Raw genomic sequence first — 16,362 nt, forward strand, 5'->3', positions numbered from 1 at the left:
AGGTAAGATAAAAAACGAATGAACTGTAACGAAAATCCAGGAATACTAATGAAGCTTGGAAATCACCAAATCTCATCCATAGCACCACTGAGATAGCTGAATCTCAAGCCAGTCTCCCCCTCTAGGCCCCTTTCTAAGGATGGTGGGGTGGTGGCTTTTGTCTTCTTTGATCTTGTCTGGATCTTTCATCATCTTGATTCTGACTCTAGTACATGTTGCTGTATTCTGGGTCCTGCTGTACACCAGGGTCTTCCTGCATGAGAGCTCGTAGGCTTGCTGCAAAGGCTCAGAGACTAGCCTATCTCTTGCCCCATCCCTGGCCCTGCAATTACTTAGAGTTTAGTGTTTGTGTTTGTTTGTTTGTTTGTTTCGGAGACGGAGTCTCGCTCTGTTGCCCAGGCTGGAGTGCAATGGCGTGATCTCAGCTCACTGCAACTTCTGCCTCCCAGGTTCAAGCAATTCTCCCTGCCTCAGCCTCCCAAGTAGCTGGGATTACAGGTATCCGCCACCACGCCCAGCTAATTTTTTGTATTTTTATAGAGACGGGGTTTCAGGGTTTCGCCATGTTGGCCAGGCTAGTCTCGAACTCCTGACCTCAGGCAATCCACGTGCCTCAGCCTCCCAAAGTGCTGGGATTACAGGCGTGATAGAGTTTAGTTCTTGAAGTACAGGTTTCTGCATCAGACACACAGTGTTCCCCAATTTGCATTATTCATGTATTTCTCTTCCTGCTCTTAATTGCATGCTCAGATGTATGCATTCTGGAGTTGGGATATCCTTTAAATGCCCTGAAATGTTTGTAGATGTGTACTAGATCAGTCCTGAAATGTTTGTAGATGTGTACTAGATCAGTCCTGAAATGTTTGTAGATGTGTACTAGATCAGTCCTGAAATGTTTGTAGATGTGTACTAGATCAGTCCTGAAATGTTTGTAGATGTGTACTAGATGTTTGCAGATATGCTTTTCTAATTGTGTCAAGTGCTATTGAGAGGTTGAGTAAGGTGACTACTGAGAACTGACCCTTGGAATTAGTCATATGGCAGGGTAGGGGCGAGGGGACATTAGGCTGATTGCAGAGGGTTCAAGAGGCAATGGGAGGAGACAAACGGGAGAAAACAAGTATAGATGTCTTTCAAGGCATTTGGCTATGAAGGAGAGCAGAAAAATGGGAAAGAACTGGAGAAGAAGGGGTAAAGGGAGCTCTTTGAGGAGTTACGGCACACCTTTCCGTGTGAAACGGATCCCTATTCCCAGGTCACATCAACACTGATCAAGTCCTCTTTTTTCAACTTCTATCACACCCATAGCTGCTCTAGAGCCCCTCCCCATAATCTCCTAAACCTACCTCAACACCAGCCTGCATTATCTTTATTGCCCTCTTTCTCCATCAATTTCTTCATTATGTAGACCAAATGAGTACTTCTCCAACAAAACCCAGGCATCTTTAGTAGGAGAAAGAAGGGGTAAAATTGAGCAGGCAATCGCGGGATTGCCCTCCCTCTTTAGAGGGAGGGATTGAGGTTGGGATTGGGTATGACTCTGAACACTCCCAAATTAATACATTTTTGACCCATCACCCAGGTCTCTTGGAAACTGAGGTTCCAGAAGCGGGAGCCTCTGAAGAATGTGTTTTTCATCTTGGCAGAAAGAGCTCGGGACCCCAATGCTAAAAAGCGTCACATGGCAATGAGAAGCCTGGGAACCATGGCCTGTGAAGCCCCTGACAAGGTAGGGAAGGAGAGTGGGGCTCAGCCAGCCCCCCAAGCCTCTCCAACCCTCTTGGTGTGGAGACTCCAGGGCTGGAGTATGGTCTCTGTTATATTAGTTATCTATGACCCCGGAACAAACCATCGCACACTTAGCGGCTTACAGCAACACGTGTTGATTATCTCGGGTTTTCATGGGTCAGGAGTCCAGGTGCAGCTCAGCTGGGTCGTCTGCTCAGGATCTCATGAGGCTGCAATCAAGTGTCTGCCAGACTGCATTCCTTCCTGAAGCTCAGGGTTCACTTACATGGTTGTTGGCAGAATTCAGTTACTTCCCGTTGTGGGACAGAGGTTTCTGTTTTTTTGCCTGCTGTATGCTGGGGGCCACTTTCAATACCTAGAGGCCACTCTCTCACAGCAGGCAGCTCACTTCCTCCAGGCCAGCAGGAGGGTATTGCCTCCTCCTGTCTGCTAAGATAGAGTCTTATGGGCTGGGCCGTAGTGGCTCATGCCTGCAGTCCCAGCACTTTGGGAGGCCAAGGCAGGCGGACCACTTGAGGTCAGGAGTTCAAGACTAGCCTGGCCAACATGGTGAAACCCCGTGTCTTTTATATTTTTGTAAAAATACAAAAAATTAGCCAGGCATGGTAGCATGCGCCTGCAATCTCAGCTACTCGGGAGGCTGAGGCATGAGCAGAGGTCACACCAGGCACTCCAGCCTGAGCGACAGAGCGAGACTCCATTTCAAAAAAAAAAAAAAAAAAGAGTCTTATGCAATGTAAAGTCATGTCCGTAGGCTGGAAGCGAGTCACAGGTTCCTTCTGCACTCAAGGGGAGGAGACTCATTCAGGGTGTCACTCATTCAGGGTCATCTTAGGCTCATGACACTTCAGCAATATCAGCTGTGGGAGACAGAGCTGCAGGAAGGATAAACTCACAGCTGTTACCCTTCCTGGTGAATTTAAGTGATTTTTTTCTAGTAATTTATGTTTGTTTCATAAAAGATATTTTTCCCACCTCCTCCTTTACCATCTGCCAACTTCAGTGCTCATTTTGTCTCCTCCCCAGTATAAAGGTACCTAGTTCTCCCCAGGCCCTGAGATCACCCAGGTCTGCCGCCCTATTTGAAGAGCCCCACCCAGCCTCACCCACCCACATGCCACACTCCAGATTGCTCTTTCTGTTTTCCTTCCTAGGCTGAGTTGGGCTCTTGGGTTGGGTATATGGAAGCATTTATATTTTAATGAGAGTTGTGCAGATCTTGAAAAACACCCTGGTCTGTTAGTTCAAGTCCTAGGTTATTAGTAGCTTAGATGTGGGGTTGCTTTTCAACCTATGGGGAGCAATTCCTGTGCTATTAATGCTTTTCAAACCTTGGTGACAGTTGAGAAAGTATAAGAAAATTGTCCTCGACCTGCTGGTGTATGGACTGTATGACCCTGTGAATTTGGAAGTCATCCATGAGAGTATGAAGACTCTGATCGTCATTCTGGGCAAGATCCAGGGGAAAGGTTTGGGTTCCTTCTTCATAGACATCACCCTTCAGACCAGGACTTTATTAGATGATGTAAGTATATTAGAAAAATTCTGGGTTATTGAAATCAAAATGGGATTAGAAATGTGACTGTGGGGCTGGGTGCTGTGGCTCACGCCTGTAATCCCAGCACTTTGGGAGGCCGAGGTTGGTGGATCACGAGGTCAGGAGATCGAGACCATCCTGGCCAACATGGTGAAACCCTGTCTTTACTAAAATACAAAAAACTAGCTGGGCATGGTGGTGCACGCCTGTAGTCCCAGCTACTCTGGAGGCTGAGGCAAGAGAATCACTTGAACTTGGGAGGTGGAGGTTGCAGTGAGCCGAGATCGTGCCACTGCACTCCAGCCTGGCAATAGAGCAAGACTCCATCTCAAATTAAAAAAAAAAAAAAAACAAGAAAGAAAGAAATGTGAGCTGTGGGTGGTTTGTTGCTGTGGGAACAAGGTCTCTATTATTCACTTATTTATTAACACATCTTGTTGGGAGACTAGTACTGTGCTAGGGGTTGGGAGGACATATAAAGATGTATAGAATTTTATCTCTACCCCTCAAGGGTTTTTTTTTGTTTGTTTGAGACAGAGTCTCACCCCGTCACCCAGGCTGGAGTGCAATGGCGTGATCTCGGCTCATTGCAACCTCCACCTTCTGGACTCAATTGATCTTCCCACCTCAGCCTCCCAAGTAGCTGGGACTATAGGCACATGCCACCACGGCTGGCTATTTTTTGTATTTTTGGTAAAGATGGGTTTTCACTATATTGCCCAGGCTAGTCTCAAACTCCTGGGCTCAAATGACCCACCTGCCTTGGCTTCCCAAAGTGTTGGGATTACAGGCGTGAGCCACTGTGCCTGGCGAGTCTTCGTCTTAACAGAGAAGTGGGTATATGTACACTGATGATAATGTACACTGATAATGATGTACACTGATTGACCAACATGTAGTCAATGCTGTCTTATAAATGGGGCAATAGCAATGATTAGCATCTAATGAGCCCTCACTGTGTGCCAGGCACAGTGCTAGGCAGTTTACATGAATCATCTCATACAATCTTCACAATAACCCTGTGAGATGGGCACTGAAATTATCCTCACTTTGTAGACAAGGAAACCAAGGCACAGAAAGGTTAGGACTTGCCCAAGTTCACAGAGCCAGGAAGTGGACATGCCAGCAGTTCCTCTGACTATAGGGCTACACTCAACTACCAAATGACAAATTGGGCTAAGCAAAAAGTGCACCAGTACATTGTTCAGCCCGAAACTGAGAAGAGTCAAGACCTACAAAACAGCAAACAGACCTTTTATTTACTCCCAGAGAGATTTGCATCTCCCCATGCCTTAATTCTCTCTGGAGCCACATGGTGAGAGCCAGATGTGTCAGCAGCACAGAAGGGGAGAAGAGGCCTTGAACTTATGTAACTTGGAGCTCATATAGGAGCTGGGCACATGTGTCCCACCTGCTCCAGAGACACAGAGGGATTTTTGCTCTTGAATGTAAGCCAGTGCTCTGTGGGGAGGGAGCGGGGGAAGGTCCCTACTTACCACCCTGGAGTGTAAGCAGATGTCTCCGGGGAGATGGCTCTGAATCTCTCGGAGGTGCCATCTGAACTTCCAGGACTTGTTTGTCATTCAACCACTTATTTTTTTTTGAGACAGGGTCTCTCTCTATTGCCCAGGCTGGAGTGCAGTGGCAGGAACAGAGCTCACTGCAGCCTCAACCTCCCAGGCTCAAGCAATCCTCCCACCTCAGCCTCCTGAGTGGCTGGGACCACAAGTGCATGCCACTATGCCTGGCTAATTCTTGTAGTTTTTGTAGAGATGGGGTCTCACTATGTTGCCCAGGCTGGTCTCTAACTGGGCTCAAGTGATTCTCCTGTCTCGGCCTCCCAAAGGGCTGGGATTTCAGGCATGAGACATGTGCCTGGCCTTCAACCATTTTTTTAAACCCTGGTTGCCTGGAATTTTTGAGCAGAAATTCCTGGCCATGTAGAAACACAGAAATTCTTATGCAGAGCTGTTTGCTGACAGTTCACATCTCGATTACAGATAGCACTCTTCACTATCTGAGGCCGTGCTGCTCACCCGTGTGTGTGTTCCCAGTTAGATGGTTGTCAGACTCCTAGGGGGGTGAGCATCTGTCTTACATGTCTGTACATCTTAAAGCATTAGGGTATGGCTTTGAACGGGGTACATTCTCCATTAAAATTAGTTAAACACACACACACACACGCACACACACACTCTCACTGATAGAGCCGTGAAGATAATACAACCCTAAGCCAGGCATGGTGGTGTGTGCCACTTGAGCCCAGGAGTTGGAGGTCAGCCTGGGCAATGTAGCAATAGCAAGATGCTGTCTCTAAAAAAAAAAAAAAAAAAAGCAACCCTAAGACAATTTCTGTATGCATCATGTGCTAAATTTTTAAAAGATACTTCACAATATGATTAGTGGTCCTCAGTCTTGCTGGGTCTCTGTGACCCCCAGTTCTTGGTGCTGCTTCCGCCCTGTGAAGGCCCACCCCAGCCCTCCTCCCTCTGGTTTACCTGCAGGAGGACTTCGACTACAAAACACTGATATAAAAACCCGTGCACCAGGAGTCAGGTGTTTAGGTTACTACACTGGCTCTGTTACCTGACAGTGTGATTTTGGGCAAGTTCCTTAAGTGCCTTGGGCCTTGGTCTCCTCACCTGGAAAGGTAATACTTGGACCAAACAGCTCACCTTGGAAAGAAAGAGAGGGCAGAGTCCACTGAAATGCACTCAGGGACAAACCAGCCAATCAGACTGGAAGCAGGGAGAGGTGGGAGGGTGTTGGGTGAAGAAACATGATTATTATATCCACTGCAGATAGGAGAAACTCAGACCAAAAGCAGAGAGAAGAGACTTGGCAAAAATGCTGGAGTGATAAACAGGGAACTGGTTGAATGAATTTTGGTGCAGAAAAGAAAAAGAGAAAAAAGAAAAGAAACAGAAAAATGAAAACTCCTTTATGTATTGATGTAGAAAGAGCTCTCAGACTGATGAAAACTCAAGGTGCATAACAACAGTGGCATGTGCTTCCATTTATGTAAAAAAGAGGGAAAGGATTATACAATTTATACAATATACATCTTTCTTCTTTATTTTCTGGAGAGATACACACAAAACATAACTTTATTAGCTTGTGGGGAGGAAAATTTGGTGGCCGACGGAGAGGAGTAGGAAGTAGACGTACTTTTTCTGTAAAGCTTTTTGGTTATTTTGAATTTTGGGAACTTTATAAATGTATTCTATCTCCAAAACATGAAATAATGAACAAAAAATCTGGGAAGGTGGGAGTAGCACTAGTGATTTCCCAGGCTAGTCCTCTCGTCTGCTGGAGAAGAGGTTCACTGAAGCCTTTGGGCCCTCTTCAAGCCACCCCCACCCACCGAGATAAATGCTTTAGACCAGATCTCACTGCCCACCGAGTAATGTACAGCCAAGATCAATGGCTGTGATGTGTTCTGATTGACAGCTGTGATGTGTTCTGACCGATGGCTGTGATGTGTTCGGATGCAGTTGCCTTTTGGTAATGATCTGGCTTTCTTATTGTTTCATTGACGGGGACCACAGGAGAACGACAGTCTGAGATACTCGGCCTTTGTTTTGTTTGGGCAATTGGCTGCCTTTGCCGGGAGGAAATGGAAAAAATTTTTCACCAGTCAGGTTAAGCAGACACGAGATTCCCTCCTGATCCATTTACAGGACAGAAATCCACAGGTTGCCAAGGTAAGACCTTGACTCTGCAATCAACAGAGTGACATCTCTATGCTATTCATAAAGGGAGTTGCGAGTTGAGACGCCAGACACTGGGGTTCCTGCCAGCACTGCTGTAGATACTTAGCAGCGTTTCTGTGTGCATCCTTGACAAAGTGCCTCTTTGGTGGGTAATTTCTCTTTGAGCAAGAGTGTTAGTTTCCATCTGCCCCACCTGCCCAAGCCCAGCACCTGTCAATGCTAGATAAGCTCAGGGTAATGGGGCTGGGGGCAGAGAGGCACAGATTTAATCAATGGTGCAGTAGCCCACATAATGAGGATATTTATTCATGCCCAATTAGCTTTTGTCATTGTGCCTGGTATAGATTTCCCACCCATGGCTTCTTTTCTTTTCTGTTCTTTTCTCTTTTCTTTCCTTCCTTCCTTCTTTCCTTTCTTCCTTCTTTCTTTCTTTTTTTTTTTTTTTTGAGACAGAGTTTTGCTCTTGTTGCCCAGGCTGGAGTGCAATGGTGTGATCTTGGCTCACTACAACTTCCGCCTCTGGGGTTCAAGCGATTTTCCTGCCTCAATCTCCTGAGTAGCTGGGATTACAGGTGTCCACCACCACGCCCTGCTAATTTTTTATATTTTTAGTAGAGATGGGATTTTACCATGTTGGCCAGGCTGGTCTCGAACTCCTGACCTCAGGTGATCCACCTGCCTCAGCCTCCCAAAGTGTTGGGATTACAGGCCTGAGCCACCTCTCTGGGCTCCACCCATGACTTATTAATTTCTTCTGGTAGTTTTGTTTTATTCTTGGAGAAAATTGTATCCCAACAAGGTTGGATCAACTTCAGGCCTGCTTTGGAGTGGGATGTGGTGAACATTTCAAAACAATTGGGAGCAAAGCTTTCTACCAAACCACTTGCCTTAAGTTACTGAGAGAGAGATTAAATTTAGGAATCCAGTACTACTTTTGATGGGATAGTAACAAAGGCTGTGCTAAACTATAAAGCTACACCCTTCCCACCAGTCCCCAAATTATAGACATGGCCATTTTATAAGCATACATCCTTTAAGATTCAAATTTTGAAACTACCTGGAAGTTACTTTCACACTTTCAGTGGACCCCTGACCACAGATTGGATGCAATCCTCTAGGATACTTTTCCTTGGTTGGGATTATGGAACTCTCTAATAAATAAAATAGTAATATCATTTTTATCAGGCTTGCAAAACAACATTTCGAGCCTGTTCTCCATATCTGAAACTAAAGAAGGAATACAGCTTCCCGAGTGAAGAAGATCAAAGGAACACTAAGCTCTACCGGCAGCTGGTGAGTGAGCCAGGGTAGGAGAGAATTCTCTTCTGATCCCTGCCCTCCTGGTGGTTAACATGGAAGGTGGCCAAGCACAAGAAAGAGTTACCCCCCATAAAACGACTCAAGCCAACTATGTTTATTTTTTTATTTTTTCTTTTTTTCTGGACAGAGCCTTGCTCTGTCACCTAGAGCAAGCGCAGTGGCACCATCTCGGCTCACTGCAGCCTTCATCTCCCACGTTCAAGCGATTCTCGTGCCTCAGCTTCCTGAGTAGCTGAGATTACAGGCGTGCACCACCACACCCGGCTAATTTTTGTATTTTTAGTAAAGATGGGGTTTCACCATGTTGCCCAGGCTGGTCTCAAATTCCTGATCTCAAGTGATCTGCCTGCCTCAGCCTCCCAAAGTGCTGGGATTACAGGCATGAGCCAGCATGCCCGGCCAAGCCAACTGTGTTTTGATTGTAATTGACCCATCATACAATGTAAATGGCAAAATGCCTAGAGGATCAAGCACAAAATATATTGGCAGTTCCAGTTTAGGTCACTAGCTGGATACAGATGATGCCTCCACCTCTCCTGCTTATCCACATGCCCTGCACTGACCACTGCCTACTAGTTATATTGTCAAGGAAGTTTGCTGAATCCTGCCCTCACGCGTACATTTGCTAATTTCTTTCAGAGCCACTATCATCCAGAGATCCTGCAGTTCTTCTACGCAAATAAAATTCTGTAAGCACAGAGCAGCAGGGAAATGGTTCTATATGAGTGCATTGCTGAGCCATCATGTTCCCCTGTTTTATCTCACTGGATGCCTCTTCTGCTTGCCTCTTGGGATTGTAATGGAAAAGAAGGTGCTGGGAGAGCAATCAAACGCAAAAATAATACATGGAATTGTATGATTATATCTAAAGTAAAACTCTAGACTGCTTTCACTTATTTCATTTCCTCCCTATACAAATCTGATGAGCAGGTACACACTTTCTTTAAAACATTCCAAGTGTATATAGATTCAGTGCTTATTTCTCAGCTTTTTCTTTCTTAAGTTCATCTCTGTCACCTAGCTTTTCTTTTTACTACTCAATTTCTGAGGCTTAGGAGAATACTTGTTACCTTAAGGGTTTTTTTGTTGTTGTTGTTTGTTTGTTTGTTTTTAGTGTATTTGCTATTGATACTTTGCTATTGATACCTTTTCTTGCCAAGATTTATTTAAAGTTGGCCAAGATACCAAGAAGGTGGCTTGCAGGGGTATCTTTGGCTTCTCATAATTTTAAACAGTCATTGCTTTCAAGATCATTCTAAACAAGAATTAATAGACAGAAAAAATCTATAAAGCATGTGTTGAAAATCCTCAGGCTCATGATAACTTATGGGATAACAATAGTAGGTAACACTTACCGAGTGCTTACAATTTAGTGGGCACGGTCAAAGTGCTTTTTGTAAGTTCTATTTAATACTTGCAACAACCTTATGAGATAGTAAGTACTACTATTGTTCTCATTTTATAGATGAGAAAGCTAACACATAGGGAAATTAGGTAACTTGCCCCAGATAACTCAGTAAACAGTGGAGCTGGAATTCAAACATGTATGGTTTGACTTCTTGAGCCCATACTCAATAATCATGCCATCCTGCCTCTCCGTGGAATAACTGATGGATGGTTAGAAATGTTAAAAACAAAACAAATGCAAACGTCTCTGCTTCTGCTCCTCTACTAAGCCCAGTTAACCTTTGATTTTATATGTACTAAGTATACATTTTTATTAATTTATGTGAGCTGAGTGTATGTTTTTATTAATTACTTTTTGGCTATTATTGCCAATTATTTTGGTGATCAATCCTAGTTATCTGAGGAGTCACATCACTCATAAAAATCACAAGAAAAATCTCTTAGTCCCTCTCACCCACCTTCTAACCAGATTGCATCCCAAGCTTCTATAGAAACCCATGAACTCAGTATCCAGGCCACACCCAGAGCGTTTTGTTCAAGACAATTTAAAACACGAGAGATTATAAAAGCTACAGCCAGATCTTAAATGGCATTCTGAGAACCAGGAACTCAATTTTCTGCTGTAGCTCCCAGGGACAGGGTGGTGTGACACAGATGTGGGGATAAGGAGAGCCCTAGGTGAGACAAGGACGTGGGAGATGGCAGACGGAGTGGCAAGTGCCAGGCAGGAATGGATTTTCTTCCTTTCTGTTTTGAATCTGAAGAACATGACAGCAAGAGATTTTAGGAGGGACACAGGCTCAAGAGCAAATGGGTGGTTCTGAGCTGTAAGCCCCCTGCCCCTCCCCAGCACCCACTCCCCAGATGTTGGCCTCTTTGAAATTTTGTTGCAAGGTTGGTTTAAACTTGATGCAGTTCCATTAAGTGATCAGTGAGTGGTCTGAGAAATGGCTGCATGTGGTTGGCATTCAAAAAGGTGGGGATGGGGTGAGATGGGTGGGGTTATGTGCTCTAGAGTAGAAAAACCTATGCAGAGGCCGGGCGCGGTGGCTCACGCTTGTAATACCAGTGATTTGGGAGGCCGAGGCGGGCGGATCACGAGGTCAGGAGATCGAGACCACGGTAAAACCCCGTCTCTACTAAAAATACAAAAAAATTAGCCGGGCGTGGTGGTGGGCACCTGTAGTCCCAGCTACTTGGAGAGGCTGAGGCAGGAGAATGGCGTGAACCCGGGAGGCGGAGCTTGCAGTGAGCAGAGATCACGCCACTGCACTCCAGCCTGGGTGACAGAGCCAGACTCCATCTCAAAAAAAAAAAAAAAAAAGAAAAACCTATGCAGTTAATGTCCCTCTGTCAGTTAAAATTGTGGAACACGCAGTTGGGTTATTTGACTTTTAAGATTCAATGGTAGCCTTTTATTTTGGTGGCCCCCAATGAGTCATGCCTCCTGATACTCATGTCCTTATTTAGTCCCTTCTGTTCGAATCTGGGCTGCCTTTGTGACTTGCTTTAATCAGGAGATTGTGATAAATGGCACTCTGCCGGGCCTAGAAACCCTGGCAGTTTCCTCGTTTGAACTGCGGGGGAAGCCAGCTGCTACATAAGAAGTTGAACTACCAGGAACAAAGGAGAGTGCCTGAGATCACCATGTGAAGGAGAACGGAAACACCCAAACCACAGCAGAGTCTGAGGCCCAGACACATGACACAAGTTGTCCCTTCCAGACAGACCCTAGCTGTTGAAGCTACTCCAGCTGCCACCATATGGAAAAGAGACGAGCGTCTCCATCAAGCCCATCTCAATTGCAGAAGCATGAACAAAGAATCAAATGACTGTTGTTTTAAGTCATTAACTTTTGGGATAATTTGTCACACAGCAATAAGTAACCAAAGAAGATTCCTTATTATTAACTGTTGTCTTGGCTAATTTTGTTTTGCTCTTCATAAGTCCTCTTCGAGTTTAAATTCTATTTCCAGAAATTTATGTTATCATGAAATTCGGTGGCAAGAGCAAGGGACCATGTTTTTTTGTTTGTTTGTTTGTTTCTGTTTCTCACCATACCTGTCACAGGGCCTGGCCATGTGATTAAGGAACATTTGCTGAATGATTAATGATTCCAAATTGTAGAGGGAATAAAGTCTAACGTCCAGTCTGCCATTTCAGGCTTTCAACCTTCCTTTTCTTCTGTTACTCTCTTTGCTTTAGCCAAGTTTGGGTCCTTTCTCTTCTCTCAATATGTCTTGTTCTCCTACACCCCCTCACCTTTGTTCAATCTGCTATTTCACCTGGACTAACATGCACGCACACACACATTTCACGTGTATATCTTATCTGTACTCCAACACCTAGGTCAAAGTCCTGATCCCCCCAATCAGGGGAGAGCTTGAGTCTCTGAATTCCCAGAATATTCTAGCAATATTATACTACTTATATCTTATCTGAAAAGTTTTTTTTTTCTGTATGTCTTTATGTTCCCCTCCCCCCCACCCCCCCCCCGTTAGATTGAAACTACAGAAGGCAGGGCTCTATCTTGTACATCATTGTATCTTCCCAGTGACTGCAAAAGTACTCTGTAAATGAATGTTGATTGGGGGAAAAATGTCAGAAAGTAATCTGAAGCTGTCACTCCTTCCTGGGAGGAGCCCATTTTGACAAATGAGGGTCATCGATTTCATTCCTTATAACCAATGTACAGGTTACTTTTATGCTTGTGCATTTCAAGTTTCCCCTTCCCCGTGTTTATTTGAATGCCAACCCAAAGGTAATGTTTTGACATTTCTTAATTTTGAACATTAATTTTGAACTTATTGAGCAGTTGAATGAAAGAAAGAAAAAAGGAAGTTCAAGTGCCCTGCCCTCAATGCTAAGTGCTCAAGGTAAAGAAGGAATGTTCAAGTGCCCTGCCCCTCATGCTAAGTGCTCAGGGTAGAGCTAGGCTTGGTCCCCTGTGTCCCTGGTGCTCATGAGATGGGTCTTCTTTTATTTTTGAGATGGAGCCTCGCTCTGTCACCCAGGCTGGAGTGCAATGGCACGATCTTGGCTCACTGCAACCTCCACCTCCCGGGTTTAAGCGATTCTCCTGTCTCAGCCTCCTGAGTAGCTGAGATTGCAGGTGCCTGCCACCACACCCGGCTAATTTTTGTATTTTTTGTAGAGACAGGGTTTCACCATGTTGGCCAGGCTGGTCTCGAACTCCTGACCTCAAGTGATCTGCCCACCTTGGTCTTCCAAAATGCTGGGATTACAGGTGTGAGCCACTGCGCCCAGCTGAGATAGGTCTTTCTTAAAGGGGAGAGGGAAGTGGTGGAGAGAGAGGAGAGAAAATGACAAAGGAGGAGGCTGAGAATCTAACAGGTGTGACCAATTCTGCTAATCAATGAGAGCAGAAGCCTGTGAACTTCCAGTCAATAGACCACTTAATTGGGGGAACACTTCACACGTTATAAAAAAGCACTAGAGTGTTTTGAAAGTGAGAAACAACAGCTGTGTAGTATAGCTAGCGGTTAGTGTTGTACGGAAGACATATTTGTGTGTTTCTGCGTTTTCTAAGTTTGCTGCAATGAGCATGTATTACTTTCATAGTTATAAAACACATGCAAAAGTGCCCTTTTAAAATGAAAAGAAGTCCATGAATGTAAGTGATATATATGCTTTGGAAAGCCTGGGACAGTCATTGTTTACTCTCAATAGTATGTGTTTGCCTTTGTCCTTTTGAGACATTTTGTTTTAATCTGTTGATGACAATAACCTGTTGATAATATAACTTGACAAATAAAATGACTTATGATTGATTATCATTTTATTTATGTTACTGAACTTACATTAAATTCATCTGACCACAGTAGAGTAAATCTTTTGTTCCTTTATTTACATGTTAAATGGTTTCAGAAAAACCCTGGCTTCTAAATAAACCCAACACATCCTAATTTACTGAGGAGGGATGATTTGATATGCAAAGGCACCTATTATTTACCAAGTTAAGCACAGACTCCCAAGCCAGACTTCTAAGATTCCTTATAATAAACACCAACCTAGAATTTCCTGTGATGCTTCAATTCCTACTGTCTGGAATACTTTCCAGTTCCTTGGTTCTATCAGCCATTCCCTGGACTGATTCCAAATGCCCTCTTCTTCAGAGGTAGAGCAGAGCTGCTGGGCTCTGCCATTTAGCCAGGTGTGGGCAAGTCAGCGCACCAAGCCTCAGTGTGCTGATCTGTGAAATGGAGACAATAACCCAACGTATAGAATTGCTGGGCTGCAAAGATTCAATTAAGTCACACCGAGCACTTGGCAGAGTGCTTGGTACATAGAAGGTGCTCAGGAAATGTTATTTTTGTTCCTCATTCCCAAAAAACTCTCCGGACATTATTTCTTCTCTTATTGAAGCTGCCCAGGTCTTCAGACAGGTCCATTGGTAATTTGAGCATTAACCTGATCCACTAGTCCTGCAGGTAGCCTCCATATCCTTTATTAGTTCTCCAAGAATGTGGCTTTGAGCCTTGCCTGACATGGGTGTTCAGTAAAGACTGGTTGAATTCATCGAGTTGCAAATGCTGGCATTTTGACCAAGTAGGAATCTGTCACCTGATAGGTTTTGGAATTTTAATACAGATAAGAATCATAACAATGAGAATAGCAAGTGGTTCTTTCCCACTCGGCCCTTTGGGATGCTGTGATTGCTCAGAACGGGAGCAGTGCATTTTTATGCTCTAGAGATGGTTTCAATAGGCCCTGTTCATTCCATCCTAATATTCCCAACAGCTCTGTTAAGAATTCTGTATTGTATCTTTTAAGCAAGCTCTTGTTAATAATTAATACCCTACCTTCTTTTTCTGAGGGTGATGCTATTAATCATGTTCCTTTCAAGCAGATGAATTTCCTACAGCAGTTTGCAAATGTTAACCAGGTAATGGCGCAAATATCTCCCTGCAAGAAGAAAATGTTTTTCAGAAATGCAGATCAGAGAGTTAAAAATGTCATTTCCTAAGCGACACTGCTAGAGGCACATGCCTCTGCCACAGCAAAAACGCGATCAGAAATCCAAAGCTTTTCAATCCGCCTGCCTGACTGCATCAGCAGATATAACCAGCCGCTGGAAGAGGAGAGAAGCTCAATTCTCAAATGTGACATCATGCGGGCTGAAAGGACACTACATTTGGCATCAGAAGACCCAGCTTTACACTCTGACTCTATCATTTACTGGCTGGTTATCTTCAGCAAGTCACATAACCTCTCAGAGCCTTGGGGTCTTCATTTATCAAGTGTGGTAAAACCCACAGCACAAGATACTCTGACGATCAGATGAGACAGTCCATGTAAACTGTGGAACATTACTCCCAAATGGAGTGTTCCTGCTTACATGGTAGCCACTCATGATTGGAGCCTATTTAAACAAGGTGGAGGATGGAGAGAATGAAATACAATGTTAACACAGATCTCAATGTATTTATTTATTTGAGACAGAGTCTCGCTCTGCTGCCCAGGCTGGAGTTCAGTGTGGCGCTATCTTGGCTCACTGCAAACTCCGCCTCCCAGGTCCAAGCAATTCTCCTTCCTCAGCCTCCCAAGTGGCTGGAATTACAGGCATATATCACCACGCCCGCTAATTTTTGTATTTTTAGGAGAGACGGGGTGTTGGCCAGGCTGGTCTTGAACTCCTGACCTCAAGTGATCCGCCCGCCTCGGCCTCCCAAAGTACTGGGATTACAGGCATGAGCCACTGTGCCCAGCCTACTTGTGGCCTGGTGCCACAGATTTTAATTTAAAATAAATAATAAAATAAATAAATAATAATAAATAATAAAATAATATAAATAGTATAAATAAAAATAAAAAAATAAAAGCACCAAGTAATCACTATGCATAAATATCTTAAAAATATAAATGCAATAAAATTAGGTAGATGCATTATTTTACATAAGGCTGTTTTTTCCAGATACTAAGTACCAATTACATGTCAAATAGGATTCAGTTTACAAGTTTAACACCTACCTATTTTGTACAATTTAGTTATATCCAAACTTTTTTGGTATGATAGAAAGAATAACATTCAGAAATTGTGGAAAACCTGACTCTTTTCCCTTAAGCTACTCTAATAGTAAGATCAAGTTTAAGTAGCCTGGGTGTGGTGGCTTACGCCTGTAATCTCAGCACTTTGGGAGGCCGAGGCAGGTGGATCACCAGGTCAAGAGATGGAGACCATCCTGGCCAACATGGTGAAATCCTGTCTCTACTAAAAATACAAAAATTAGCTGGGCGTGGTGGCGCATGCCTGTAGTCCCAGCTACTTGGGAGGCTAAGGCATGAGAATGGCGTGAACCCGGGAGGTGGAGCTTGCAGTGAGCTGAGATCGCACCACTGCAGTCCAGTCTGGTGACAGAGCGAGACTCCGTCTCAAAACAAAAAAAGGAAAAAAAGTTTAAGTAAAAAACTAATTAAACTCCATTAGGGAAAAATGAAAATTTTATATGCTTGGATTTAAATCTACTAGAGTGACAGCTGATTTACTAGCTCCCAACAAGCCTGAGAAGAGGAAGCCCAAGAATGTGAGATTTTCTGACGAGTAAGATCTACACACTATGCGGAGTGATGGATTAAATTAATTCAAAGCTAGTGAGCTCATTTTACAACTTAAAG

General features: G+C 44.1%; 1 protein-coding gene across 7 annotated transcripts in view; it reads left to right on the plus strand.

Annotated features, from left to right (window-relative positions):
* The window catches only part of MRO (maestro), a 30,241-nt gene extending 16,664 nt beyond the window's left edge, over nucleotides 1–13,577 (plus strand). For 6 of the 7 annotated variants that reach the window (XM_063643600.1, XM_055299022.2, XM_055298963.2 and 3 more), the window contains 5 exons: nucleotides 1,583–1,729; nucleotides 3,092–3,274; nucleotides 6,835–6,990; nucleotides 8,185–8,292; nucleotides 8,959–13,577. In XM_063643600.1, the coding sequence (XP_063499670.1) occupies nucleotides 1,583–1,729; nucleotides 3,092–3,274; nucleotides 6,835–6,990; nucleotides 8,185–8,292; nucleotides 8,959–9,012 (648 nt within the window). In that variant the 3' untranslated portion in view covers nucleotides 9,013–13,577. The remainder of the gene's footprint in view (nucleotides 1–1,582; nucleotides 1,730–3,091; nucleotides 3,275–6,834; nucleotides 6,991–8,184; nucleotides 8,293–8,958) is intronic. The other variant, XM_055299012.2, reaches the window with a different exon arrangement.
* The last annotated feature ends 2,785 nt before the right edge of the window (nucleotides 13,578–16,362 follow it).

Source organism: Symphalangus syndactylus, chromosome 1 (genome assembly GCF_028878055.3).
Source record: "Symphalangus syndactylus isolate Jambi chromosome 1, NHGRI_mSymSyn1-v2.1_pri, whole genome shotgun sequence".
NCBI lineage: Eukaryota > Metazoa > Chordata > Mammalia > Primates > Hylobatidae > Symphalangus > Symphalangus syndactylus.